At 37.9% G+C, this 27,383-nt stretch overlaps 1 protein-coding gene across 7 annotated transcripts in view; it reads left to right on the forward strand.

Annotated features, from left to right (window-relative positions):
• The first annotated feature begins 431 nt into the window (after positions 1 to 431).
• Positions 432 to 27,383, forward strand: part of LOC117427115 (twist-related protein 2-like) — a 31,165-nt gene continuing 4,213 nt past the window's right edge. For 2 of the 7 annotated variants that reach the window (XR_004548198.3, XM_034045495.3), the window contains exon 1: positions 23,255 to 23,940. Coding sequence is in view for 6 of the 7 variants with exons in the window: in XM_034045495.3 (XP_033901386.1) it covers positions 23,425 to 23,910 (486 nt within the window). In the remaining variant the exon portion in view is untranslated. The other 5 variants (XM_059033456.1, XM_059033458.1, XM_059033459.1 and 2 more) reach the window with 5 other exon arrangements.

Consider the following 27,383-nt stretch of genomic DNA (forward strand, 5'->3'; position numbering starts at 1 on the left):
AAGATGCTAAAGTGAGCATAAGATATGTTCTCCATTTGCCATAATTTTGTGTGCATGTGTGCGCGCGTGTGCATGTGGCGAGGACTCATTCCTGAGGAATGTACCTTAACATCCGTTAATTAAAAATAAGTCTGAAGAATTTCACTGTTGGGTTCTGTAACCTGTTTAATATCACACCAATGCCAAAACACTATAAATTTAGAAACCACTTGAAAGAGTCATTCATATTTTCAAAACAGGGTGGATTTCTTGTATAAAGAATTGCACATTTACACCTTATTTTGGTTACTCTTTCCCTTAATGCAGTTATCACAGTAATTGTTTAAAAATACTGTTCGGAGAAGAACCACTCATCATAAATGTTTTATGGTATCACCAAATTCCACTGCTTTGCACGAGGAACTGTTTTCAGCCTTTCCCGTGCTTTGTAAACATGGTTTCCTGGTTGGTGGGATCATGGGAGAATAATCTGAACCCAAAGGCAGCAGGGAGTTTGCTAACAACTAGAAATCACCGTGATGGCATCACGCGTGTTCTTAAAGACTACAAGATCTTGGAAGAATCATTTTGTGAGTCACATTATTACAACAACCATGCAGACGAAACGTGGTGCATGTCGTAAACGGTTTTTAATCTGATGGTGATTATTTTTGTGAATTAATTTATTGTAACAAATGTCCACGTAAAGTTTTAACAGATTTGGCAGGTGATCCTTCACTTCCCCCAACCAATCTCGGGGCACCATGCAAATCACAAGGTCTTTTTTTATTTTATTAATTAATTATTTTTTTTAAGTGAAAATCTGCATTTTAATAGTAGTTCATATAAAACAATATCCGATTTGACCTTTTCTGCACCTACTGCAGTTACAGTCTCAGCCTCAGCCTCGTCAACAAAGTAGCAACTGTTTTCATTGCTTATCATTACTTATTGCACTGTAACGTTTTTCTACGTTTGTTTCGTGTGTTTTTGCGTACATTAATGTTTTTCTTACATACTAACGCTGAAAAGGACATCCTCGTGTTTTTAAATTTCGCATTGGAAAACTGACAGACGTGTCAGCTGTGTGTGCTAATGAATAACAAGGTGTTAGAGTCACACTAATGCGAAAGCTTATTGCACCTTTGCGAATGTATATAATTTATATAATATATATATAAGTTGTGGTAGCCCATTAAAGCAAACCGTGTTGTACGAGCCCCACTTTAAATGTTATCAGTCGGTTTGTCTCCTCAGACATTCACCCCATTTAGAATTAACAGACCTGTATGATTTGTGACACACCGAGACGTCATTTTGCTTCGGGTTTGCAGGTGTGTTTATTGTGAGCACGAGCTAAACTTTCCAAGTAGCCTCGTATAAACACGACGAAGACAAACGTCAGTTAGAACTTGGCATCCTGCTGCTATGGGAAGTAAGCAAGATAAATAAACAAATGGAAAAGGTAGGTACTTTACTTTCATCTACATTTTATAAAATAAATATTTTAGAAAAAAGTTTAATTAGAATGATTTGTGTTAAATGATGTAAATTGGCTATATGAAATTAGAGAATTTGTTATAAATTAAACAAGGTAAAAATAAGATGCTAGGAACTCTATATTGAAAATGATTACTCAAAAAGAAGCAAATGTTTGGTATATAGAATATTTATTTATTTATTTATTTATTTATTTATTTATTTATTGTGTATGCACTTTCTGTCCTGTCTGTAAGGTTGCTACAGTTACTAAAAGTTTTATTTGCATCCTTTTGATGTAATGTGTTAGAATATTCATATTATTAAGTAGTATACACTGATATCAGGTTTTTTTTTAATTTTTATTCAGACCTCCCAATATACCGGAATTTGTATTAAAAATATTTAAGTGATTTTAGAGTCCTGTCCACAGCGCACTCTTAAAACATTTTCCCATTAATGTGCAGAGTTTGACATAAACCTACTGAAGATACAGAGGTATAGTACCATAGCACTAGATTAGGTAACCAGACTCTAGTTTCTGGAATGCAATATTGGTATGACCTGTTAAACAAACAAACCAAAAAAAAAAACAATTATTGTGCAATTTGTAAGGAATTGCAGCCCAGTTTGACAAGTACAATTCCCTGCTGTGTTGGGTCTTATGAACCAGTTATGAACAAATACAGCTATAAATACTAATGCCGAGTATTTCTGGATACCTCTGCATTCTCGTTGGCCTGGTCCCTGGTCAAATATTGTGATTTTTGAAGGACGACACAAAAACCCTACTGTGTACCAATGAATGAATAGCCTTTAAGAACACCGCTACTAGTTGCCATATCCTTTTAAGTCTGCATCAAAATTGCCTGTGTCACATTATCTAAATATGATTGAAATGTTGTAGTAATAATGCAAAAGTTATGACACATGCATACTTGACTTATATGACATTAGAATTTTCTGAAATACCTAAATATATATTTATTAAGCATGACATTGGGTAGAAGAATTCAGAGTCGGCTCTAGGCCAGGAACTGGGTTACCCGATTCCTGGAAAGGGTTAATTACACAATTTTTGCCCCTAAAGCACTACAAACTAATGTGCGTGTGTTTGTGGCTGTAGGTCGAAGTAATCAAGTTTGAAGGTCGTATGTCATGGCCGGAGCAGGGGACAAGGGAAGGGAATGCAAGCCAGCTGACCGCACGCATTTCTGTATGTTCTGCTTTCACATTCTTTTAATGGTCTGTTTGAGAATTAAACTTTGTTAAACAACTGACCCAGCTTTAGTACAAAGCTCACGCTACATACTGTTTTACATAATGGTAACGTTGTTCTTAAATTCCTGTGGCTGATTCTTTGGCTGAAGAGATATTATCAGCTCATCATCTAACCATGGAATCTTGTGCAATTAAATCACTTAAACTCCTGACGGTAAACAATGTAACAAAATCTACTGGGATGCAAGAGACGAAAAAAATCTATTCGTGTTGACTTCAAAACTATATTTAGGCACTCTACGATTTGACTGGCGAAAGATAACATTGGTTTATTGGAGTTCACACAGACAACTTTTTTTCAGCTTGCTAGGGTAACCTTTTCACATCCTTGCTGTTTAATTCTTGCTCTTTTTACTGCATTACAGCCCTTCATTAATTCCATTAAGTTTTCAGTGCATTTTGTAAATGACATGTGTGCAAGACACAAATCTTAAGTGTATTTTTATTTGTTGCTGTTCTTGTTCTACATTTCCTAAACAACTGTTCATTTTAAGCTACTTTTTTACACAACAGTACTCGCATGTTTGGTCACCATCACAACTGTTACAAGAAACTGGGGTTCATGTATTCTGCTGGTGTTAATCTACCTGATAGACACGTTAGTGTCAAAATGTGTTTGTTTTACAACGATGTCCTTTTTTTAAATCAATAAAGAAATTGATGAATATAAACGAGCGGGAGTGAAGTATTTAAGCTTTGAAGCAAAATGATGAATTTTGTTTGGTAAGCCATTTAAATGTTAGCCTTTAGGCATAATTTGGGGGGTGCCGTAGAGGGCACTCTCCTGCTTTGCGCTGCTCTTACCTATCCTAAAACCCTTTCTTTAGCCAGTCTAACCTTCCCTCTGCGGCATCCTGCCCCGGGAAGTGCCCGCCGATCTCTTCCGGGTGGAACCCAGCACTACTTCCGCCTCCTTGTCTGTGTTTGGTTTTTTGTTCCTCTGCTCCTTTCTATATCACACTGTCTGCACAAGGGCTCCCTCAGAGGGGGAAGTGAGTCGCACTCCCCCGGCTGTCCGGGTCGGCCTCTCGTCAACCACTGACGCCCGGCTGTTCTTTTCCGGCCTGAGGGGACCCCCTGCCACATCCTATTCTTATGCGCTAAGACTTCCAGGCCTCAACCTTGCTGTCCCATCTCCTCTCTTCCATTGCAGGTCCAGGACCATTTCAGCCCCCTCATGCAGTAGGCCGAGCCTCCACCTGCCGAGTGGGCCCCGACCGAGGGGAGGGGGAGGGGGAGGGGGTTCTCTGTTTTTGTCTCTCCTAAGCGGACCACAGACACTTTTCCTAAGCTCTCCACGCCGCTTAGCTGCCTGAGGATACTGCACTGAGTTCTGAGTTGCGAAGGATCTGTCCTTTTGTCCTGTACGTCCCCTTCCTGTCTCTTGCTCCACTAAACACCCAGCAGCCAGAGGATGCTGCCTGACCCGTCGGGAGCGAGAGTCAGATTTGTTTTATGTTATGTGTCTAAATTTTGCTCCTTTTTTCTCTCACTTTTACGTCGCCCAGAAAGTGTATATATCTAACCCTTTGCTCTTCTCGTGGCATGCTACCCTATCTCGTCCTGCTATCAGTATCTAACATCAGTGTTACTAAGCACCATTCTCAGACTCCATCCCTCAATCTCGCCATCCCTCTCAAACTCGTCTCACTCTCAATATCTCACTCCCAATCTCGCCTCCTCTCAAAGCCCTTGTAGGCAACCAGTGAAATATAGTTTGGCTGAAGTAAATTTGAACGCTTGCATTGCCGTAGAGACTACTTTCAGTGTGTGTGTGTGTGTGTGTGTGTGTGTGTGTATAATATATATATATATATATAATTATAAATTACATTAAGCTGGTTCTTTGAGCTAATATATATATAAAATCACAGTCTGCAGCATTTTCTCATTTTTCTAATTTCTCTGTGCTTCAGTGGTACAAACAGATTGATACATGATGGTGCGATTGACAGAGCATTGTGTTTTGAGGAATCATATCGTCATAAAGAACTGTCGACGGGTACCAGTGGCAAGCCCGTCGCTTACCAGTAAAGGTACGCATACCACAGGTTGAAAAGCACTGGTCTGGCCGGTCAAGTCGAGTGGCTCCGCTACAACAGGTCGCGTGGAAAATTGAGACATTCGATTTTAGCAAAAAGGGATTCGAAGAGGAATCTAATCCTGAAAATGGATTCGGGTAATATCGAGAACCAGGTACCCTGGATACCCGAGTACCCCATGTCATTCCTAATTTATATATAATTATATATATATAAATTGATCCTAATACACCTGCTGCTTATTTACATCCTGAATGAAAGAGTCCTTTGGTAGTCACCCTTGCCTCATACCCTGACCCCGCTACAGAGTAATAGAAGGCGTGATTATGACTGCGCAAAACAAATGTTGATTTTACAAAATATATTAGAATTCCATGTACCCATACATTTAAAAGGAAGACTTCATTGAGTTTAGGACTTGTTTAGGACTTGTGTAGGACTTATCCCAAAATAGTGGGGTCAATTCAGGCAGAAATTACTTCGGTGGAATAACTAGATTCCCACTGCGGACCCCACTGCAACTAAAGATTCCCGCTGCGGACCCCACTGCAACGGCATTAAATGAGTTGCACTGCACATGTTGGAGCCAGGATCACAGAACTTTGGAGACTGTTTATTGATCTAAAATGTGAAATATGACCGATATGGAAGTGCTTATAATAAAGTCACTTATTTAGCAGATTTCCTGTGGGGTGGCATACCAGAGTTTAAAGGAAACAGCAGGTTTCCACAGCAACGGCATGCTAGGCCTAGACTGAACACTGCTTGATTTTGATGTACCAGAAATGTAGGAAAAAAAAATAAATCTTAGCATCCTTGAGATCTGAACAGTATGCATCATTTACTTTTTTGATTTCACCATCTATTTCGTTTCACTGTTCTGAGTAACCTGTGGTAATATTAATGGTATGTATGGGTCCAGTTTAGTCCTGTGGGATCCAGAAACTGCTGTGTTTGAAGAGTAATGTGACTTCCAATTACGTTTTCTTAGTATTATTGCACTGTCGTGCATATATATATATATATATATATAATATATATATATATATATATAATATATATACTCTGTGTGTGTGTGTGTGTATGTGTGTGTGTATAATATATATATATATATATATATATATATATATATAATAAAATTACATGGGATATTTCTGTGTTTAGGAGCTTCTACCCAATCCAGTTGTCCATCATTGACATATTTAACATAGGCTGGATCACCTGGAGTGTCTTTATAGAAATAAGGGCCAGCGCCACCAAGTAATCAGACTGCTTTAGATCAAATGTCCTTTTGTTTTGCTGGTAATGCACAGCTATGTTCTAGAAAGGGCTTAGTGTATAGTAATATAATTATACTTTGGCTGATTTAGCCTACTTAGTACTGTGTCTATGAGAGATAACTGGAACAGAGAAGTAGTTCCTGAACTCCTAGTCCAAGCACTTTAACACAGTATTTGGGAGAATTGCACTAAGAGCCACTCTGAATGATTGTAGTACTTTTCTTTTGTCTTTCTCGTGTCCTGACTCAAACATACTGTATATACAGTAGGTACTATAAATAATTGACTACAATCAGCTTCCCTAGGATTAGCTGTTTATAATGGCTACGCTACTAAATTAGCGATCTAGAATATGAATAACTTAATGTTTTATGATCCTCATTTAAAACGTGGAGACTGTCTCAAACTCTACATGGCGACACAATAAGTACTTTGAGTTTTCATAAAAATTCTCCAAACTAGTCTACTATATAGACTTTTCTATTGGGTTTGGGTACAATCGAATTAACTGTTAATTGTACTAACTAGTGCCGGAAACAAGTTGCAGTCGAAATGGCAGCAAAAAATAGAATTTTTAACCGGTGTGTCTCGGAGTGGCTTAACTGGTAAAGGCATGGTTGTTTGGCGTGCAGTCATACAGTCGGGATACTTGCAAAGTATTTTGAACCATCTCTTTTTAAGCAAATATAACTACGGTATAAAGCTATTATGTAGCTATTTTTTATGGTTTTACTGAGGAAAGTTGTGCAACATAGTTTTCAATTAACCGTGGAGTGAGCAAATATGCTTGACATGGTTTTCATGTCACAAGCGATATATATGGGGAGATTTTTTTTTTTGGGTGGCTTTTTCAGTAAATGCCTAATATAGTGACAACCTCCAGGATTTGTGTAGTTGGTTGTAAGTGCTGGTTCAGCCTGATACTTGGATTGTGTAACTTTTTGTTAATGCTTGGGCCTGTGCTCAGCAGTATAGTGGGCTATATATTATTATTATTATTATTATTAGTATTATTATTAATAATAATCAGTTTAGTTTAAACTATAAGCTGCCAGTTTGCTTCACCACAATTGTCCTGGTTCATATATTCAACTTTGAAATAAGAAGGAACTGCTTGTGTCTTCTAGAGACTTAGCCATTTGTATTTAGACTTTGCAGGGGCTATGTGATTTACAACATCTAATACAATACCTAGAGGAAAAGACTATTATAATATCATATGCTGGGCCAGTTTTTTTTAAGCTTTTTTTGCACATGCAACATATATTGGTCCCATTATGCAAGTTCAGTTTTTGCTTACTTGGCTCTAGAGAGCTGTGGGAAACTGTTTCCAAGTCCTTCCTGATTTTCTCATTAGTGTCTGTTTTCACGAGATCCTTCATTTGTCTTGCTAGCTAATAATTCAGATTGGTTTGAAACGGCTGTCTTGTTTTTTTACATTGCATTTTAGGATTGTTGACGTTTCCCTCACCACAGGGAGCTACATTGAAACATTCTCAGATTCATGTTGGGATTTCCTTGAAGATATTGCTTTGTGCAAATACACTTTTCACAGAAATACAAATATACAAGCTCAGCTGCTGGCTGTTGTTTTTTTGCAGGAAAGACAAATTAAACAGTGCTGATAAAATAATACTGCATGAAACATTGTGTCACTTTGGTAAACAGTCAGCCCTGAGACAGGAAATTAGGTCTCTTGGACACAGCTAGCTTTGTGTGAAGGCAAGCCCATCCTAAGCTGAGGAGCTTTAGACTGAATAAACTGGTGTGAAATTTTATTACAAAGTGACAATGATTGGTGTACCTTTTACATTGTACACCCTACATTATTAGTGAGGCAGGTTCATGTTTTCTCACACCTGCACAGTCATGTATCCATTTAAATCAATATTGCAAATCTTTTTTTTTTTTTTTTTTTGGATGTATATGTATTCTAGGTTGTAACACCAAATAACCCTCTAAGAAGTTTTAGTCTAAACCAAGCTTAATATCCCTGCGCTAAAAGCCCTAGCCCTGCTCTATCAGCAGAGATGATGTAGTCTGAATGGTGAGACAGTCATGCTTGGTGGAGGGAGTTTTCTGTAGTGTCATCTTCTAAACTGCATTTGGGATGTTTTAGAGATAAGAAAAGGGAGTAAGAACTTATCAGCTTCTTGTGCCTCTAAATCCCCTATAAGTGGTTACGTGTACTTGACAGATGTGGCACCTCAATAAGGGCTTATATAAAAAACGTGAAAGATTTATAGCTAGTAAATGTAGTAGGAGTTAAGCTGTAGTTGAATATGGAGGCTGTGTGATCTGGTGGTTAAAGAAATGGGCTTGTAACCAGGAGCTCACTCCCTGACTTGCTGTGTGACCCTGAGCAAGTCACTTAACCTCCTTGTGCTGTCTTTCGGGTGAGACGTTGTTTTAAGTGACTCTGCAGCTGATTCACAGTTCACACACCCTAGTCTCTGTAAGTCGCCTTGGATAAAGGCATCTGCTAACTAAACTAATAATTAGGTGATTCACTGAAAATTGATGGTGCTGGCCTATTTCCTCGGCACAATTAGCAACATGCAGCACTGGTTTACAAGGCTTTTCTGAGTGCCTGTAGGTTTTACAGTTTACTGTAAATGTCATCTTTCCATTTACAATGTTTACTCTTCACCCTGTACTACTCCAATCGGCAAAGCAAATAGCACAGTTTAGGAAGGGTCCTCCCCAACTGTGCATGACATCTGTGGCTAATGATTCAGTTAAGCTGGCAACCTTGGCAAATAGGTCAGAAGTGTTTAGAATTACTACTGCCTGTTTCCTAGTCTTCTATTCTGAAAGCACCAACTTTGTTCAACATTTTTATTCAAGTGATTCCTAATAAAATTAACACATGCTGTTGGAAAAAGAAATATACAGTTGTGCCCTTCAGTGGTCCCATACATGCATTTTAATAAGTCTAATCCCATTTTAACCTTTTTGAATATGTAAATCATCATTATGGGTTTGGTTCTTGATTCAGATTTCTATTGCAAGGAATGCCCAAACTTATTTTCTAAGATTGTAGTCGGTCCAAAGCAACTATATGCAAACAAAAGCATACTATTGTAATAATTCATGTTTTTACTAAATTGTATGAATTCTAGCACATGTTTCTTTTTTACAGCAGCGATCAATTCCATAGTCACATCCCTGAAATGTTGCAAGATGTTCCAGAAGGAATAAAAGTGCAATGATGTGTGAAATGAATGCATCATCAGAGCTATACAGATTTTTTCACAATTTTATCTTTTTTGCTATATACTTGCACACAAGACTGCCACATTCCAGCTGTACTCTTGTATTGCTAAATTTGTCAACACATTTCTAGTATAGATTTTATATGCATCACAAAAGTAGGGACTGTAACATAAAACACTCAGCCTCTCTGTGTTTTGATGCCGCTGGTTCACAAAAGAACTCAAGATGTGGTCCTTCTTTTCCCGGGATCCCGTTAAAGATTTCCAGTATGAGATCCTGCCGGATGGCCAGGAGACATCCGGGATATGGAGCCTTCACCGGGGGAAGAGAAAGCGCGGGGGGATGCTGGCGGTCGATTGCAGCAGACCTGTGATATAATCCACTTCAAACGCAGACTAGAAAATACCTGCGAATTAAAAATAATGTGTAAAAAAATAATGTGATATCTTGTAACAATTGTAAGTCACCCTGGATAAGGGCGTCTGCTAAGAAAGAAATAATAGCTCACATGATTCTTTGTAAACACCCTCATATTCAGGTTTCCTGTCTTTTATTAGCACTTCCAGCACTCCTCTTTACCTCCACAGTAGTGACAACGTATTTCAAAAAATGTGTGCCCCCTTTTGATGTGCCACCTGGATGGCTCACGATTGAGCACTATTCGACGTTCGTTCTGTTATGTCAGTCCAGGTTGTGGGAGTTTGGTTAGGTTTTCTATTGAAGCCAGGTTAGTGCAGTATTTACCATCTAGTCAGAACAGGCTGTGTTAATGCGGCCTGCTAGGGAAGAGTAGCAAACCAGGTCTGTGCCCCAAAATGTGCTCAGGGTGAGACGTGCTCCTGCGGATTAGGGGGCCAAAACCGGAAGAGACTGTTTCTTCTCATTGTGCTACAGTGGACCCGACTGGTCATGCACCTGATAAGGTCAAACGGACACCTACAGGGCTGGCCTTTGTCCTCCAGAGGTCAGTAGCTCGCTGACATCTACTATCCAGTTCCTGGGTGTAAAAGAGGAAATTGACTTGGTCATGGGACTGTGTTTTTTTTTTTTTTTTTTTTGTAAGAATAGAGCTCTGTGGGGAATAAAAATACATTTGAAGATGTTTCCTCTGAGTTTTGTAAAATAAGTGTTTCTGGAATACATTATGCAAACTGCCTTTTGTCCTTTACGAATAATGTAATTACGCGGCAACAATATTAAGTTGATTTCTGGTTTGTTGGCCTTGGTAAATCTGTCTTATTTTATATTTATCAATAACATGGTCGCTGTTCTCTAGTCAGAGTCAAGTTACACAAAGCTAAGCAGCTTTTGTTAAAAAATGACAGTCGGCAGACAATCTCCTGTGAATTCCAGATCATTTAATATGAAAGGAATTAGGATTTTTTTCTGGACCCTTGGCATAAGGAAAGTGGTTCTTCAAACACAGAGTCTTCATCTTGACAGGCTGCATAAAAAATCTGCATCTTATTAAACCCAACTAAATGTTTCAAGCTGTTACAACCTCCCTTGTGAAACATGTATGAATACCTGCAACAGGATTTCAGATGTACCTTGTCATCAAGGTTAGATGAAATTCAGAGTGAAATATAAGTTGAAGACTGCATCAACCTGATTTTAATAATGTATTGGTCCATCCATCCATCTTAATCCTATAGAGGGTCACGGTGAGCCAGAGTCTAACTTGGCAGACACAGGGCGCAAGGCAGGACTACACCCTGGATGGGACGTCAGTCCATCGCAGGGCAACTAAGGGGCAATTTGGAGAGGCCAATCTATCTAGCCAGCATGTCTTTGGACTGTGGGAGGAAACCAGAGTACCCGGAAAAAACAGACGTGAACACAGGAAGAACATGCAAATTCTACACAGACAGACCCCTGAGGCCGGAATCGAACTCAGGACCCTGGAGCTGTAAGACAGCAGCGCTAACCACCGCACCATTGTGCAGCCCCATAATGCATTGATCCCACTGTAAATTTTCCAAGGACACAAAATCTAGCACTTGAAATGCTTTAAGGCCATATTGGCCACACGTGTTTTCCTAGGACCTCACATCTGCTCTCCACGATGGTAGAAGTGAAAACAAACAGAATCTTCTAATAAATGGAATTGTAGGTAATGTAATTTTTTTTTTTTTTTTTTGCTCTCTGATAGGAGATGGGTACTGTAACACAATTCAGTAGCATTAATAGTACAGTAAAACCTGTCTTCCGGTATCATCTGGGACCAGAAAACTGTGCTGTATTAGACAGTGTTGTAGTTTAGAGGTACTGTATTATTTAATACTGTATCTAAACAAAACGGTTTAAATGAAAACTGTTTAAATACCTGTGGCAGGGTGGCTGAGACGTGTGACGCAAGGCCAGAAGCAGGAACTGAAAAAACACTGACACCAGGCAAGTACTGCAGTTAAAGGTGTGGCGTGCACAGTTTTATTTAAATAATACCAAAATAAATAAAAAGGTTTTAACAAAAAGAAACTTGCTCACAGAGCGAAATAAAACAGTTAAACAAAAACAAGTCACAAACACAAAAATAACACAGGTCAGGCTGGGCAGTAACCTTCACTGTTCCTTTATTACTAGTTACGTTTTGTCTCTCGCTCTCTCCGCTCCTAACACACCCACCACAAGTGCCGAGAGCTGCAGGCTTTTATATTAGTGACCTAGGGATTAACTACCTATTAATTATTTAATAATCCCCCGTTCACATTCTGCACAGGTTTTCTAATTATTCCTGGCAGAGGACGAGTACCCACTCTAGCCTCTGCCAGAACACATTTTAAATAAAACAATAACAAAACCTGCGGCGCTTCGCCGTCACATATACAAATAAACAACAACAAAACATACAGCACACGGCTCTCGCCGTCATATTCACACACTAAATCATAACGACAATAATAATACAAAACAAATAAGAAATAACACGGGGCGGAGGGGGAAACCCCGTTCTAAAAATAAATACATTTACACAGCAGGGCTCTACCGCCCTGCTACATATTGCCCCCCCCCCCCCCCCCCCCCTTGTGCAACGCACACTTGGCACACCTCCCCCCAGTCTCAAAGTCCCAGAAGAGGGGGAAGCAAGGTGTTTCTGGGGGTGGCCATGGTGGAATGTCCTCCACTCCCCACTTCTTTGTGGCTAACAGTTCCCTCTTCAGGGGCTTCAGCCACACTCCATGGGGCTCCGGCCACCCAATTTCCGGCAATGAAACTGATGCGGGGGTAGCTGGTCTCTTGGGCTGTGGACGCACCGACTCCCCCCTCTTCTGTGGACGCACCAACTCCCCGCTCTTGGGCTGTGGATGCACCGACTCCCCCCCCTCTTGGGCTGTGGACGTTCGGGCTCCTCCCACTCAGGCGCAGGACGTTCGGGTTCCTCCCACTCAGGCGCAGGAAGTTCGGGCTCCTCCCAATCCAGGTCTGTGTCCTGGAAGACCTCCAGGCAGTGGTGTACCCACTCTCGCCTCTGCCAGAACACATTTTAAATAAAACAATAACAAAACCTGCGGCGCTTCGCCGTCACATATACATAAATACAAATAAACAACAACAAAACATACGTCTCTCGCCGTCATATTCACACACTAAATCATAACGACAATAATAATAATACAAAACAAATACAAAATAACACAGGGGCAGGGGGGGAAAACCCTGTTCTAAAAATAAATAAATACATTTACACAGCAGGGCTCTCTACTGCCCTGCTACACACCTCAAAATGGTGACAGTGCAAACAGTACTGTCCAGGTATACCCTGTAATTGAATAATTGCATTAATTAAATTTTTTCCATTAAGTAAACAAGGATTTTACAGTACCATACCCTCAGGATATGTGCGTATTTCTACAACATTGCACGGCACTGTACTGCGCAGTCAGATTTAAATTGAACAGACAAGAATTACAACTCAAACTGGATTCCAGAATAGACAGATTCTGGATTGTAGAGGGTATCACACCATTCATTTTAATAGGGATTTGGTCGGGACCCAAAAAATGATGCTGAATAACACAGAATGCCTGTTTGTAGTGGGGCTGGATTAGAGTGGTTTTACTGTATGTCAGTATGTCCTATGCATCCCCCTGCAAGTCAGAACAGACATCAACAGTTTTACAGTTCATTTTGGCTTTTCTGACGCTCCTCATCTTGTCTGCTTTATATTACAAACCAGGTAGTTTGTCACATCCATTTGTTAAGCACATTGAGTTGGAGAAAGGTGACTTATTTACAGTGTTTGTACAAATCTGTGTACTCTGCTAGTTCTCGTGGAAATGTCAGATTCACACTTTGTCTTGGGTGAAGTGTAAACAATGTGTTTAAACACGGCTGTGCGTGACCGAAAGAAAGAGGGAAGGAGTTCATTCATCCATTCAAATAAGTTTCAAGGTGTCATTTTACTAACCTTTCTTAAATTTGTAAACCTCTATAGAGATGTAAAGCAATATACAGCAGCCCTCTTCCATGTGTTGGTCTGCAGAGTGTCATTGTTTTCAATAAAATATTTATCTCTAATTCATCTGTCCCTTGTTTCAGTAAAGCATGATGGCACACCATCATGTGCTAATTGGCTTTCTAACTAAAAAGGGAGTCTGACAAAACACGTATCCTGATACTGCAGACAGTGGAACTTGGCACAGGACGTGACTATTGAACACCCTGCGGGTGTCTTCCTTATTGCTTGGTACTGGTCCATGTGGGTGTACGATTTTAATTTGAATGTCATGATGCTCTTTGTACATGTCAAACATTATCTACCATTTCCATCAAAGGCAATATACAGCCCGTGGTTTTGAATAGCCTCTACTGTGAGCTGATAGGCTGCTTAAATCATTTCTGTCATTTATTAAAGTATAGATTTCCCTTTTTTTTCTTGGATGGGATGAAGGTGTGGTGACTTACTGTACCTGGCACATTTTTTACTTTGCAGAACATTTTCCTTCTATTTATTTATCTTAACTTCTTACCTGTTTTAAGCCATCAATTTTGAATGAAATAGTTTGTAAGTAATGCAAATAATGAACTAACAAAAATAACAATTGAGTTATACAGAATATACAATAGGATATTAAACAGTAACTGAAACAATAGAAAAATGTGGATGATATACAGTACGTTTTTATTAAGTTTTCCCTTTGCAGATAGCTACTCTGTTGTACAAGAGGCAGCTCAGAACTATCGCCAGTAGAACTTGCAGGCAAGTGGAGGGAAACCACTGTGACACAATTTGTGTTGCAACAGCAAAGACACCAAACTGAGACGGCCCTTGTAAAAGCACAGCAAAGTATAATAAAACAAAGGTCAGCAGTGTAAAGAGTAACAAGATATGGTAAAGCATATTAATATACATGGCATGGGTAAATGCATAGTTTAACCATGGGGAAAGCTTCAAAAATGTTGTGTAAAACTTTTAGAAGAGAGTGTATACCTTTTTAGATGAAGATCCTACAATTTCTGAGAAACAATACCCGCAATGGTGAAGGTACACTGAAGGAGGTGCTGGGCAGTACAAAAAATGGAAAAAAAATCCTGTAACATTTTGCACTCTCGAGGATGACTCTTCCCTGAAAGCTAAATGGAACACGTTTTGTAATCTTGCACGGTCCTGACTTAAACTTGTCCCGGGCCCGAAAATCCCTGTGGGTGGCACTGCTTGGGTCTACCTTTTAACTTGTATATGCTTCCTCTGGGAGATGTGATCAGAAAACATGACCTTAATTCTCACTCCTATGTGGATGATAGACAGGTTTACTTTTATTTAACCCCTGGTGATACAAATGCTGACTCAGGTTAACTGCTCATTTGGGTTGATTCTGCAGTTTGGATGTCCAAAAACGTCCTCCTATTGAATGCAAGTAAAACTGAGCTGTTGCTAGTGGGGACTAGGATATAACATAGAACTACCTTTCTTTCTTTGACCTTCTGCAATTAGGAAGCTGTATTGGATGCTGGTCTTGCTTTTGCCTCTGTGGTCAAATCAGTTTATCACCACCTGTGAAACATCACTAGAGGTCATACATACATATCTTTACATGATGCTGAGGTTTTGGTGCATGCATTTTTTTCTTCACATTTATTATTGTAAAGCTCTATTTGCTGTGTTGCCTGCTCGACTAGTCAATGTTATAACTTGTTCAAAATGCTGCAGTAAGAATTCTCACTGGTACTAAAAGGACTGAACATGTTACATTTGTTTTACTATGACTGCACTGGCTTATTAGCTTTTGTATGTCTTTTAAAATTTTGTTGCTGACATTTTAAAGCATGTCTGGATCTTACTTAACTCTCAGAACTGATCCATCCATAACCCTGGCTGCCAGTAGCGATCAACACATTCAGGGCCGCTGGTTTCACCAGTGTCTAATTGTCATGCTAGGAGGTTGCAGTTTTTCCCACAATGCTCTGGGCTCTTTAGAATGCTTGCCAGGGATCATCAACCTATTGTCATGGCTGAAGCCTATTTGTTCTGCCAAGCCTTTGGTGTGTGATTTATAGTTTTAAGTTTTTATTTTACTTTCATTGTTTGGTCATGTTTTCCTGGGCCGTTTTTTGCTTATTTGACTGAAGCGCTTTGGGATGGCTCACCATGAAATGTGCTACATAAAAAATTTGAATTGATGTTTCCACTTCCTTTGTATTGTATTTGGGGACAAACCAACCATCTCGTGTTCTGTATTCATTATCTATTTTAAAGATACGTTGTATCCACTTTTGCATTGTTAATTGTTTACAAAATTGCCCAGTCCCCATACTATTTTCTTCCCAAGCATTTATTTTTGTTTGTTTATCATTTAATGACATTTTCTATTTGTTTCCAGTGATCATACATTTCCCAAGCTTTTTTATATACTACCATGAGTTATCAATCAAAGATTGTCTGCACGATAAAAGAAACAGTTAAAAGTAGTAACCATGTTTGTTTTAGGGTCCATTAAAAAAGTGGGGACTGTTTTAGAACTGATCGCGTCCGTCCATTTATTTCTCAGTAGTTCACACACTACATTGTGAACGGTATAACCTAATAAACTCTTGATTTTATAGAAATATGTTTTCAGGTACTGCACGCTTGTTACGCTGAGTACCCTCTGTATATACGGTCTCTAAAGTCCCATCATTGTTTACCAGTGGTTAAAGTGTCTCTACATAGCACGAGTATATTCATGCCCTTATTCTCCGGAAGCACTTCCCCTATAGGTCACTGAACCCGTGAATGTTATGCATTACTTGTGTGCTGGAAATAGTCAAATCCTACTAATACGTTGAATTTCAGCTCTTTTATTTTTGTGTAATAGTTTTATGACATCAGAATGAAGAGACAAATCTAGGCCAGCCAAAGCAATCTAAGACTGAGCAATCACCGAGTGATGATTCTGACCGTTTGGACAACACAAAAACATCAAAAGTAGGCACCAAGCCCGAACTAAATCGGCAAACTTCATCAGGCAGGATCTTCAGTATCTGTGCAAGAGCAAAAGTATTAATTATGTTGATTATACGATTGTTGTAAACAACAATATCTGGAATACAAGAGAATATAAATAGCAGTTTTTTTCAAAAGTTTTTGTCATGATGCAAATAAATTAAATACTGTTTATTCAAGGTGTTACATGAGTCCCCCCAGTAGGTAGTATGTAGTATATTCATGCTTGGAAGCGCCCCAAAACTTCAACAGTCACTGTATATAAATATATATATATATATATATATATATATATATATATATATATATATATATATATATATAGAATTTTATATAGACCTTTTGTGATGCGTAATCTAAAAATAATTGACAGTAAAACAATTATAATGTTTTCATTTGTAGAACATTGTAACGAGGCATAGTTTACAGAGATATCATCTTCAGTTTGGTCAGACTGCAGTTCAAAATATTGTATCAAACCCACTTATTTCTTCCTCTGATGCCATTTTCTAATAAGATGATGTAAAAAGCTTGTTCATGTGACATGTAAGGTTTTACTTGCTCTGTCTGCCACGTTATGCACTTGCCGTAGTCGTCTCTTTTTTTTTTTAATTCACATAAAATATAATGCATTCCCACATTGTGCTACCTGGCTAAACAAAGGAACCATTGCTCTTAAAAGTTTGAAAAATGTAATCAGATTACAGTAATGCGTTACTCCCCAACACTGGAGCTGAATTTAGAAATACTCAAATTCAATGACAAACATTTAAGACGTTGAAAAAAACTTCTAGACAAAACGTTTGTCATTTAATTTTTTTGTTTCTTTTAGTATTTCTAAATGTAAAAATTAACATAGATTCAGTCATTTGCATCCCTGTGCAGGGAGCTGTGTGTTTGCCAATACGTACTTCCACTGCTATGGTATTTCCACAGCTAATATCTCAATCCTTTACAAGATTCTAACTTCTTATTTTCAGGGTTATTGTAATTCCTCAGGCAAAAGCGTACACAACTGTACTTGATGATTCTCAAGGTCAACTGTGATGATGGAGCTTTTGCATACAAACATCTAGAAAAACTAAAGTGAGAACTGCAAATCAGGACCATAAAATCGGGGGTTGGTGGTTCTTTATGTTGCATCTACTTTGTAAGCCAGTGCCACAGTACCCTTGCACTCGACAGTACAGGAAGCACACATGCAGTGTAAAAAGCTGCTAGGACGTTTCCATCTGTATAAACTTCCTTGATACCTGCAGGATAAAAGTACTTCCTCATGAGTCCTAAATCTGTCACCACCAAGGTGATTTATCAGTGGACCAAATAAGTTGAAATTCCCGGGGAAGGTAAAGGGTCTGGGCTGTACATGGTACATGATCTGGTCTGTTTATGTCTTTTTGCTGCAGGATAATGCTTTCCACTGTTCACATGTCTTCATCTATTTGGTCACCTAAAAAGGTGCATTGTTGAGGTCAAAACAAAGGTCCAGGACTGTTGAAGATGTGAAAAGCTACAGGCATTTGGGTATGTGCTCACTGACACAAGTGTAAACAGACTGAAAGGCTTTATTGAAATGATGATTTTCAGTGTACTACACTAGTATTTATGGTGCACCATCCAAGGCATATTTGACTTGTTTAACTTGTACTTTTTGTCCCTGAAGTACTAAAGCAAACTGGTCTCCAAAAAGTGACTGTGCACTGAATATATGAACATGTTGACTACTGTAGTTTAAGTGAAGGGCGTACAAAACCATTTATTTGACTGTTTGTGCTTGAAAGGAAAGGGATCAGACTTGTGGGTGCTTCAAAAGTGTCACAACCACTCTACAAAATAACACTCCCACTCACAAGTTAGCAAATATCCCTAAGCAAACTTTCCTATAGAGAATGTAAGACAGGAGCGACCCCTGGGTCAAGCAAAGTGGGTTATCTTAACAGAAGGAAATCCCTGGAAAAAGAACCCGGTGTGAAGTTTATTTATATATAAAAAAATAATAATAATAAAAGGTGATTTTAATGTACTTTCACTCATCCAGTAAGGTCTAACCTACTGATTTAACGTGCAGTACACTGGAGGCAATGCTCTTTTTAAATGTTACTATATTCTGAGCACCCTGCAGAAACCCATTACTCTGCTGTATCCCGTGTTGCCCGTGTTTAGAGATTATATTTTTCAACAGTTGTTTTGATATTGTTATCCATGCATCTCGAGTCCTAAATCAACTGGGGAATGCATTTCTCAATTTATACTCAACAGTGTTCACCAAGCGAAAGGGTTTCATTTAAGCGCATCAAAGTGTATCCAAAGAGGAAAAAAACATTGTTGCAGGCGGGAGTGTGATGCTCATAAGAAACTCTCCTGGTGAACACTCAAAAGTTGAGAAATCTATTTCCCGATGTATTTATGACCATGAAAGAAAATCAAGACAATTATTGATTAAACAATGTTAAATATATTTAAGTTATTTATTTACCTTTGTCAAGTAATCCACTGAAACAGTTAACCGGGTGTATATTGCTTAATGTTTAGCATTTGCTTTTGTAGAATTTCTTTTTTGTATTCATCAAATGAATATTTCAGGCTAAAATTAAAGACTCATATTTGCAAAGCTGGGTTGGTTTAAACTGCTACACAATGGGAGTCCTACTGTAAATAATTCCATGTATTTTTACATGATATAGCTGTTGTTGCATAGATGAAAAACACATTTGCCCTAATTTAAAAGCAATGAACACCATATCATGAACTAAAGTATTCATACTATGTGAAGCAGTGTTTATTTGGATTAATTTGACATTATTGATATATTATAAATGACTTCTATATCCAGGATAAGAATTGTAAAACTATAAAAGGTGGATATAATTAATTTTAGGACAAACTGCTTCACAAAGGGGCCCAAAGTGACAGATTTGAATGTTCCCTTACATTTGCCGGATAGGCAGTAATTGGTTATTCTTTGATTCTGTACTCTGTGTGTTCACTGCCAGGACACTGCTGAACATTAGCTAATGGTGATTATTAAAATATGTAATCAATGAAACCCCCAGGAGAGACAGGACTCTGCTTTAAAGAGTGCCCTGTAATATCACAGACCGGTCCTGGCTTCACATAACCGTACCCCCTCCAGTTCTAATTAGTGTGCACATTTAGTTTTTCCACAGCAACATACAACACCTCATAAATAAAAAAGGAATCTTAGAGACAGAGTTTTAAAAACTGCAAATACTCGCAACATGGAGGCATGCTGTAATGTACGTGAAGACAGGGGATTGTTACACTGGGGTTCACGTTTTCTATAAGATTTCATAGAACTACTGGCTTCCATTCGCTGCTGCTATTACTAAATGATTCAATGCTGTGATAAATCAAAGCTTTAAGGCATAAAACATGAGGGAAATTGGACAAGGAATGGCACATTTTATTGTTACACTAAATGGTGTTAAAGTAGTATTTGCCTTGTGAGTTTCTTTGGGCAGGGAGGGAATTTTATATTAAAAATAATTCTAGAATAGTGGTTCTCAAACTGGGGAACGCACCACCCTAGGGCAGGTGGGGAGCATCAAGTACCACAGACAAGAGGAAGGGGGGCATGGCCCAAAAAGTTTGAGAACCGCTGTTCTAGAACAAGGACAATATTAACATCATAGCTTAACATGGTTAGAAGACAGACGGAACAGAACTTATGCAACTGAATTACAGTGTGTGTGTTTCTGAAAAGAATATGGAAGCTTCAGGTGCTGTAGAACTCGATCAAATTATTTAGAGAAACAAACCTTGAACATTTCTCATTTTTTTCTAACAATAGAAAGGCATTCAAAATACTTTAAACTGTGGGAGCTGCATAAACAATTTCCACTCAAAATAGTCCTGCTTTCAACGTGGGCCATTGCTAAAAAAAATGAGAAAGTCTAAAAGGACAGCTTTCCATACTATTCTCCTATTAATAAATGTTATTGCTATTTAATATAGTGTATAACTAATACAATATTAATTAATACTGTTTACAATATTTCACATGTACAGTGATGAATTAGGCAGGGAAAAAATAGAATTGTAGATTACTTTAAGAGATTTGAGCTTAGAATTGTCTTAATGTTTAAAAAAAAACAAAAAAAACAAAAAAAAAAAACGGGTATTGTTTTCAGAACTTTATTGAAAACATACGGGGTTCTAGAAGTAATAGTTCTAAAGTTGCTTAAAATAATTCCTGGGAAATGCTTACGCGTGTTGACAGAAACTGCTTTACCTATGTCGTCAAGCACAGTACAGAATTGGAACGCTCATGTGGTTTATATTAGAATTATGTCGTGTCTCTCCGTTAAAAAAAACCCGTTGAAACCGATGCCTTTGGTAAAGCGAGTATATAAAATGCAGATGCTAACTTTAAAATCAGTGTATTACTGGAGCGTGTCTGTGATTTATTTAAGATATATTTTTTTTATAAATCATACGACAACAAAATTACCAAGACATGACAAATAGACAACTTTTAAAGCTAAGCAATCTGCACCTGTGGCGTGCAGACCCAGTACCAAATAAAGCCTTATTTTTAAGCTTATATATAGGTTCAGAACACAGGAGATAATATAATATATTACTGATTCCACAGCCTTGATGTATCAATCTTGGAGACACAAATCAGTTTGATACGTTGTGTACTATTCTTAGTAGAGATAAATAATTTGTTATATAAAACAAAATCTACTTACCCCTGCAATGATTGTTTTTGTAAACTACTTATGTCCCAAATTGAAGCATTTGTATTCGTCCATGCAAGCTCACCCCTTCCATTAAGTAAAGTAATTTCTGTATTTTTGTATACTGTTGGTTGTAAAAATGAGCAATTACAATAGTAGTTTTGTTGATATTAACTTGCAATGTATGTTTTACTTATCAATACTAACTATTCTGCAGTAACATTTTATTGGTAGAAGGTGTTCTCAGTACCGCGAAGTTTGAGAACCGCTGCTATAGAGTGTTGCCTGGTTCAAAAGTTCTATGACAGGACAAGGTTTATTTTCAGATGAGACTCGAGTTCATTAGACTACACATAGTTTATATTAGATTTAGAAATAATTCTCTCGAATGGAAGTTTTGGAAATCTATTTTTCTAAAACAAACACAAAAATTAAGTTTGCAAAAATGTAAATCGGGTTGTTCAAGACCTATTTTTTTCTTTTTAGTTATGTATTTTTTTTTACTTAACGAACAAAACATGGGGAAGCTTTACACTTCAGTTAATACTTAATGGATTGTCTACAAGTGAAGTTAACACTGTGATGGGAAAAACGGTAACTTGAGAGGCAGGTAGAGGATCAGTAATACCACTGCCAGGAACATTTCATTGTAGGGTACCTTCTAATTTTAAATGAACACACAATTGCTGTGTATGAACACACATTCTCAATCTGCAATGCAATGTTGATGCTGAAATTGTAATAGAACCGCTCTTTCACTATTTGTGTGACACTTTGACTTTCATGCACTTTGCAATTTGTGAGTCTGGGAACATGTCTCCTACAGATTTGCTGAACTAGTCACAACGTGTAAAGGTCTCTGCATATGTAACTTTCTTGATCTCTGCTTTTTCCTTTGGCAACGAAAGCTGTTCTGCTTTTTGGTGTTTTTGTGATCTCTGGTGCTTACCCCAAATTGTTGTTGCTCCCATGTCTCGCCGTTAAAATCAATCCTGCACAGATTACAGAAAATCTGTTTTTTTCCACCGTTCGAGATTATGTGAAAATATGTTACGGTCGAAGAAGCTTAATTTGCATAAATATATATATTTTTACCGGACGAGGAAAGCTTATTGCACGCGCAGCCGTCGTTGATGGGCAACAATGTGAGGTTGCCTGGCGCACTGAATGCATGCCTGCCACATGGCTCCCCTGGGTCCTAATCCCTGCTCTGTACAGACTGGGATTGCAGTAAAGTACATGCGCTGTGCAGAAATTAAAGTTGGCTGACCTAAAGGGGTATAACAGTAGAGTTTTGAGCAGAATACGGGAGAAAATCTGTCCGGGGAATTGTCCTGCAGAAGTGTCCAAAAAACGGGAGAGTCCCGCCAAATAAGGGAGAGTTGACAGGTCTGCATTAATAAAGTTATTTACCAATATGTAAAATGCATTCCATTTAAAAATGTAATGCATTTTACATATTGGTAAATGACTCATTACTGAGTGGTTATGGGTAAAGTAATCAACATTCGCATCTAATATAACACACCAGTATGACATTTTTCAAAAGAACAATTTCAATATCGTACAATTTTATGGTCACATTTATTTTCGTTTTAAGATCAATGCTCCTTGTAAACGTTTATTTCTCGTGGACTTTTTTCTTTATTCTAATGACAATAATTATATTAATACTGTTCACTAACGGCATCTGAGGCAACTCCAATTAGATAAACTGTAACATTAAACTGACTCCTCCTGCAATATTAGCCAGCCAATTGGCGTCCAAGGCTGCCACCCCCTCAATTCAGACAACTATTTAGGATCTGAAACTCGACTAAGTTTCCAAAAAAAAAAAAAATAAAAAAAAAAAATAGTAAATACCTTAAAAAAAAAAAAAAAAGGACTGCCAAATATATATTTAAATCGGGTTTATCCCGGGCATTAAACATCTCTATACTTTATCTGAATTGTAAGGATATTTCTCTAATCACGGATTTTAAAGTGATAACCCTTTCTCTTTGCATTTCTTTCGGGAAGAAATGGAAGATTGTTCAAGTGCTCCCGTATCCCCTGTGGATAGTTTAGTGACCAGTGAGGAGGAGTTGGACAGACAACAGCAGAGACTTGGAAAGAAACGGAGATGCAGCAAAAAGTTTAGTGAAGACAGCAGCCACAGTTCAGGAAAGCGGGGAAAGAAGCCGAGTCCCAGCGCCACCCAGTCCTACGAAGAACTCCAAAAACAGCGAGTCCTGGCTAACGTCAGGGAAAGGCAAAGGACTCAATCACTCAATGAAGCCTTTGCATCCTTGAGGAAAATTATCCCAACTCTGCCCTCCGATAAACTCAGTAAGATCCAGACACTCAAGTTGGCTTCCAGATACATAGACTTTCTCTATCAGGTCCTGCAAAGCGACGAGATGGACAGCAAGATGTCCAGTTGCAGCTATGTGGCTCAAGAGCGGCTCAGTTACGCATTTTCAGTGTGGCGGATGGAAGGCGCTTGGTCAATGTCTGCATCCCACTAGCAACAAAGTCATTCATGGTATGCCAAAGGGGTAGGTGTCAACGTACGAGTGAGTGATCATTTGGGGAAAGTGTTTTCAAGGTTCCCATTTAACGTTGGATTACTATTGTTGTTTTATGGGAAAATATTGTAATAGTGAAGTAGTTGAATGTTGTACTGCAGTAAAAGTACACTTAACATCTACAGAGCAAACACAATTGCAATAACCTACCTATCTGTATAATCATATTACGCACCCAGTTGCTAATGTTGTCTCTTCACAGATGTATACCAACATATAGACAGAGATGCAACATAACAATATGACAATCGGAACGATTGCCAGTGTCTCAGCCTTACACAATTCAGTTTGTCAGTAAATGCTTTCTAACCGACGCCAATGCACTGCCTTGATGCATTTTGTTTTCTTTAAAAACAAAAACGAAAATGGAGGTGGTGTTTACTGTGGAGCCACAGTACGCTACGATTTCCAAAAATCAACAGACACGACTCTGCACAATGTTACAGCTGCTATACAATGTGGCTTACTTAAAAAAAATAATCGACAGTACACACGGAAGATCGTTCTTACTGTAATTTCAGTGCACAACGTGAGGCCTCCCCAAAAAGTAGCCAGCTTACCGTTATTCTTATAATTTCGCCTTTACTGAGGGGCGTGCATTTGATAAGCCATTGTTGGGGTCATATTCAAAAGACGAGATCCTAAGCTATTTTTTTATAGGAATTTGTTCAAAACACTAAAAATAGAGTGATTTTAAAATGTAAAGTGGGTTGGTTACCACTGCTAAATTATTAAATGATAGTGCGTACCACACGCCATGCGTTGTAAACTATGCGTTTATAATGTGTTCCATATAGATTTGTTTTATTCTTCTTCAACACATTTTTGTGTATTTTAATTGTTTGACTACTGTTGCCAAATGAGCATTACACTGTAAACGTAACTAAAATGTTTGCAATGTATTTATATTTAAATCTTAAACGCAAATCTTGATTTACAGTGTATTATATTGGGATACAGGAGCCCTTCGCTAAAAGGATTAAACATGGCTCTTATGCAACAGATTTTACACGTTTCATGAACACTCACGTGTTTTATAAATAAGATTGCATATTTAATTCTTAAACGTTTGGTGTTAAACACTGTTTGGCGTAAATGACCGTTTCTTTATACTCATTACAAAAAAAGTGTTGCATTCCATAGAACACTCTTATAAATGTATATGTTTAATCGTTTTGAATTGATAGAATTTCGAATTTTCAGGTTTAGCTTGAACATATAAAATTAAATATGGTATGATCTGGACATTTGTTTAGTTTTTCGTGCAATTTTGATTTCGTTTTAATGGAATGGTTAATTCTTAGACGGGCTTGTGTGTTTCGACACAAACGATACATAAGGGCCGAGAGCCAGCACACACCTGTCAATCACTGCATTGCTGTAAAATGCCGCGTGTCTGTTTGTATGTAGATCTACTAAAATAAACACCTAGGAAAGAAGCATGGTTTTCTATATCACTTACAGAATTTCGAACAACACACAGTTTGTACTTTTTAAATCAATATTGTACTCTAGACCTGCAGCCATGCCACTAACTGCATGGGTATTTTAGGAAAGTATTGGCCTGAGAGCAGTACAAACTGTACCAAGCAAGATTGAAAATGGCCAGTCCCTTATGTATAATTATGGTTTATAATGGAATGCTTTCCCGTGACCTTTACCACAGAAATACAATTGCATGCGATTGGGCAGAAAGTGTAATCCAATATTTAATTGCTGATCAAACAAAGTCTCATGAGGCCTGTCTAAATCCCCTTTAACAGAATTTTTGGAATAGGCTTTCGTTTTCATAAGGAGACCGTGTGTGATGTTGTTGTGTGTGTGGTTTTTTTTTTTTTTTTTTTTTTTTTTTTGGTTATGCTTAGGTCGCAGGATTTACTAAGCTAAAAACTTAGACCACAATAAACACATTTTACTAATTTGTATTCTTGTATGTAGCTATATTGTAAACACATTGTTTATGCAAGGTTGGTATTTTACGAGTTTGTGTGTGTGGTGCGTCTTTATTCACCAAAACGGTCAAATGTATATCACGTAGACAAACGTTTCGGCTAGTGACTTGTGTAGCCTACTAATATTCTCAACAAGCACAAATGTTGTGGTGTGTGTGTGTGTGTGTGTGTGTGTGTGTGTGTGTGTGTGTTTTAATTAAACATAAATCTGCATTTGATTTCATGGTGTATGCTTAATGGTTATATTACTGGACTAATATTGGTTATTGTGTAAGCGAAAAGGGAAAGAAAGGTTTTCAGATTGGGTGAAGGCACTACTTTGCTAAATGACTAGATAAACGTATTTGATCTTAATTTGTATGCATGCAATAGTATTTTCAAAATACTCATAAGAAAATCCACTTTTTTGTACTTGGTGTCATTCTTCGCAATATTCGCAAGTGAGAACTAATTATTTGCGTTTCGGCAGGCATATGTAAGGGAGTTTTATTATGGTGAATACTGGACACAAATATAGTATGCTTATGATATTTCATAAAGTTATTGTGTGGGTAAACTTTGATAGTGTGAGATCTTACAAACTTGGATAAGTCTGTCCTTCTCCCGTCTCTTCTCGAACACCAGTTCTTAAATTTACAGACCCCAAAACACGCAGTGTGCAATGCATATAAACCCTAATTTTTATAATCTGTTAACAACCCCCTCCCCCCAATATTTTGTTCGCAAACGTTTATTCTACAGATCAATCAAGTGAAATACTCAAAGCAAGAAATGCTCTATTTCTACGTAGGCTGTCAGTCAGTTTTATAATGTGATGATCATATTGTCTTAATGTTTACACCTCTATCGACCTAGTCAACATTTGGGTGCTTAGCTCAGTAACTAAGTTAATTTGGTTTATTCATCAGGTTCTTCATAAGTGTTTTAAACAATAATTGGTCATATCATTTTGATAAGTGTTACTATGCAGGAACTGCCATTTGTGAAAGCTTGGCTCTAGTTAGAATTTAGTATGCGTATAGCCACAAACGGTCACTTCCGTTGCTCGTGTGTTATTTTCTGTTCATTAATTTATTATACCTTTCTTCAAGTTATTGGTGAATTTAGACCTATTAAATGTCACGTTTTAGAATCCCTGCTATAAATATAATTAATATGCGGGATGATTTATTTATTTATTTATTTTCAGGAGGTGCAGCCAATTGCATGCCAAGTTTTTATTCTGTTTATTTCGGGTCACCTCTTGAACCACAGTCATTTTATATCATGAATATTCTAATATGTATTAGGTAATTTTAAATACACCAATAAATTAAAAATGTATAGGCCTATATATAATGTATATCATTTTTAGACGGCAGAACAAAACTAACAAGGCAATACATTTTCTGTAAGGTGTAACAGGTAATGTGGCAAAATTCGAATGGACTAAACCGCGTAAATGTAAAAGGTTTTAAACCT

Source organism: Acipenser ruthenus, chromosome 11 (genome assembly GCF_902713425.1).
Source record: "Acipenser ruthenus chromosome 11, fAciRut3.2 maternal haplotype, whole genome shotgun sequence".
Lineage (NCBI taxonomy): Eukaryota > Metazoa > Chordata > Actinopteri > Acipenseriformes > Acipenseridae > Acipenser > Acipenser ruthenus.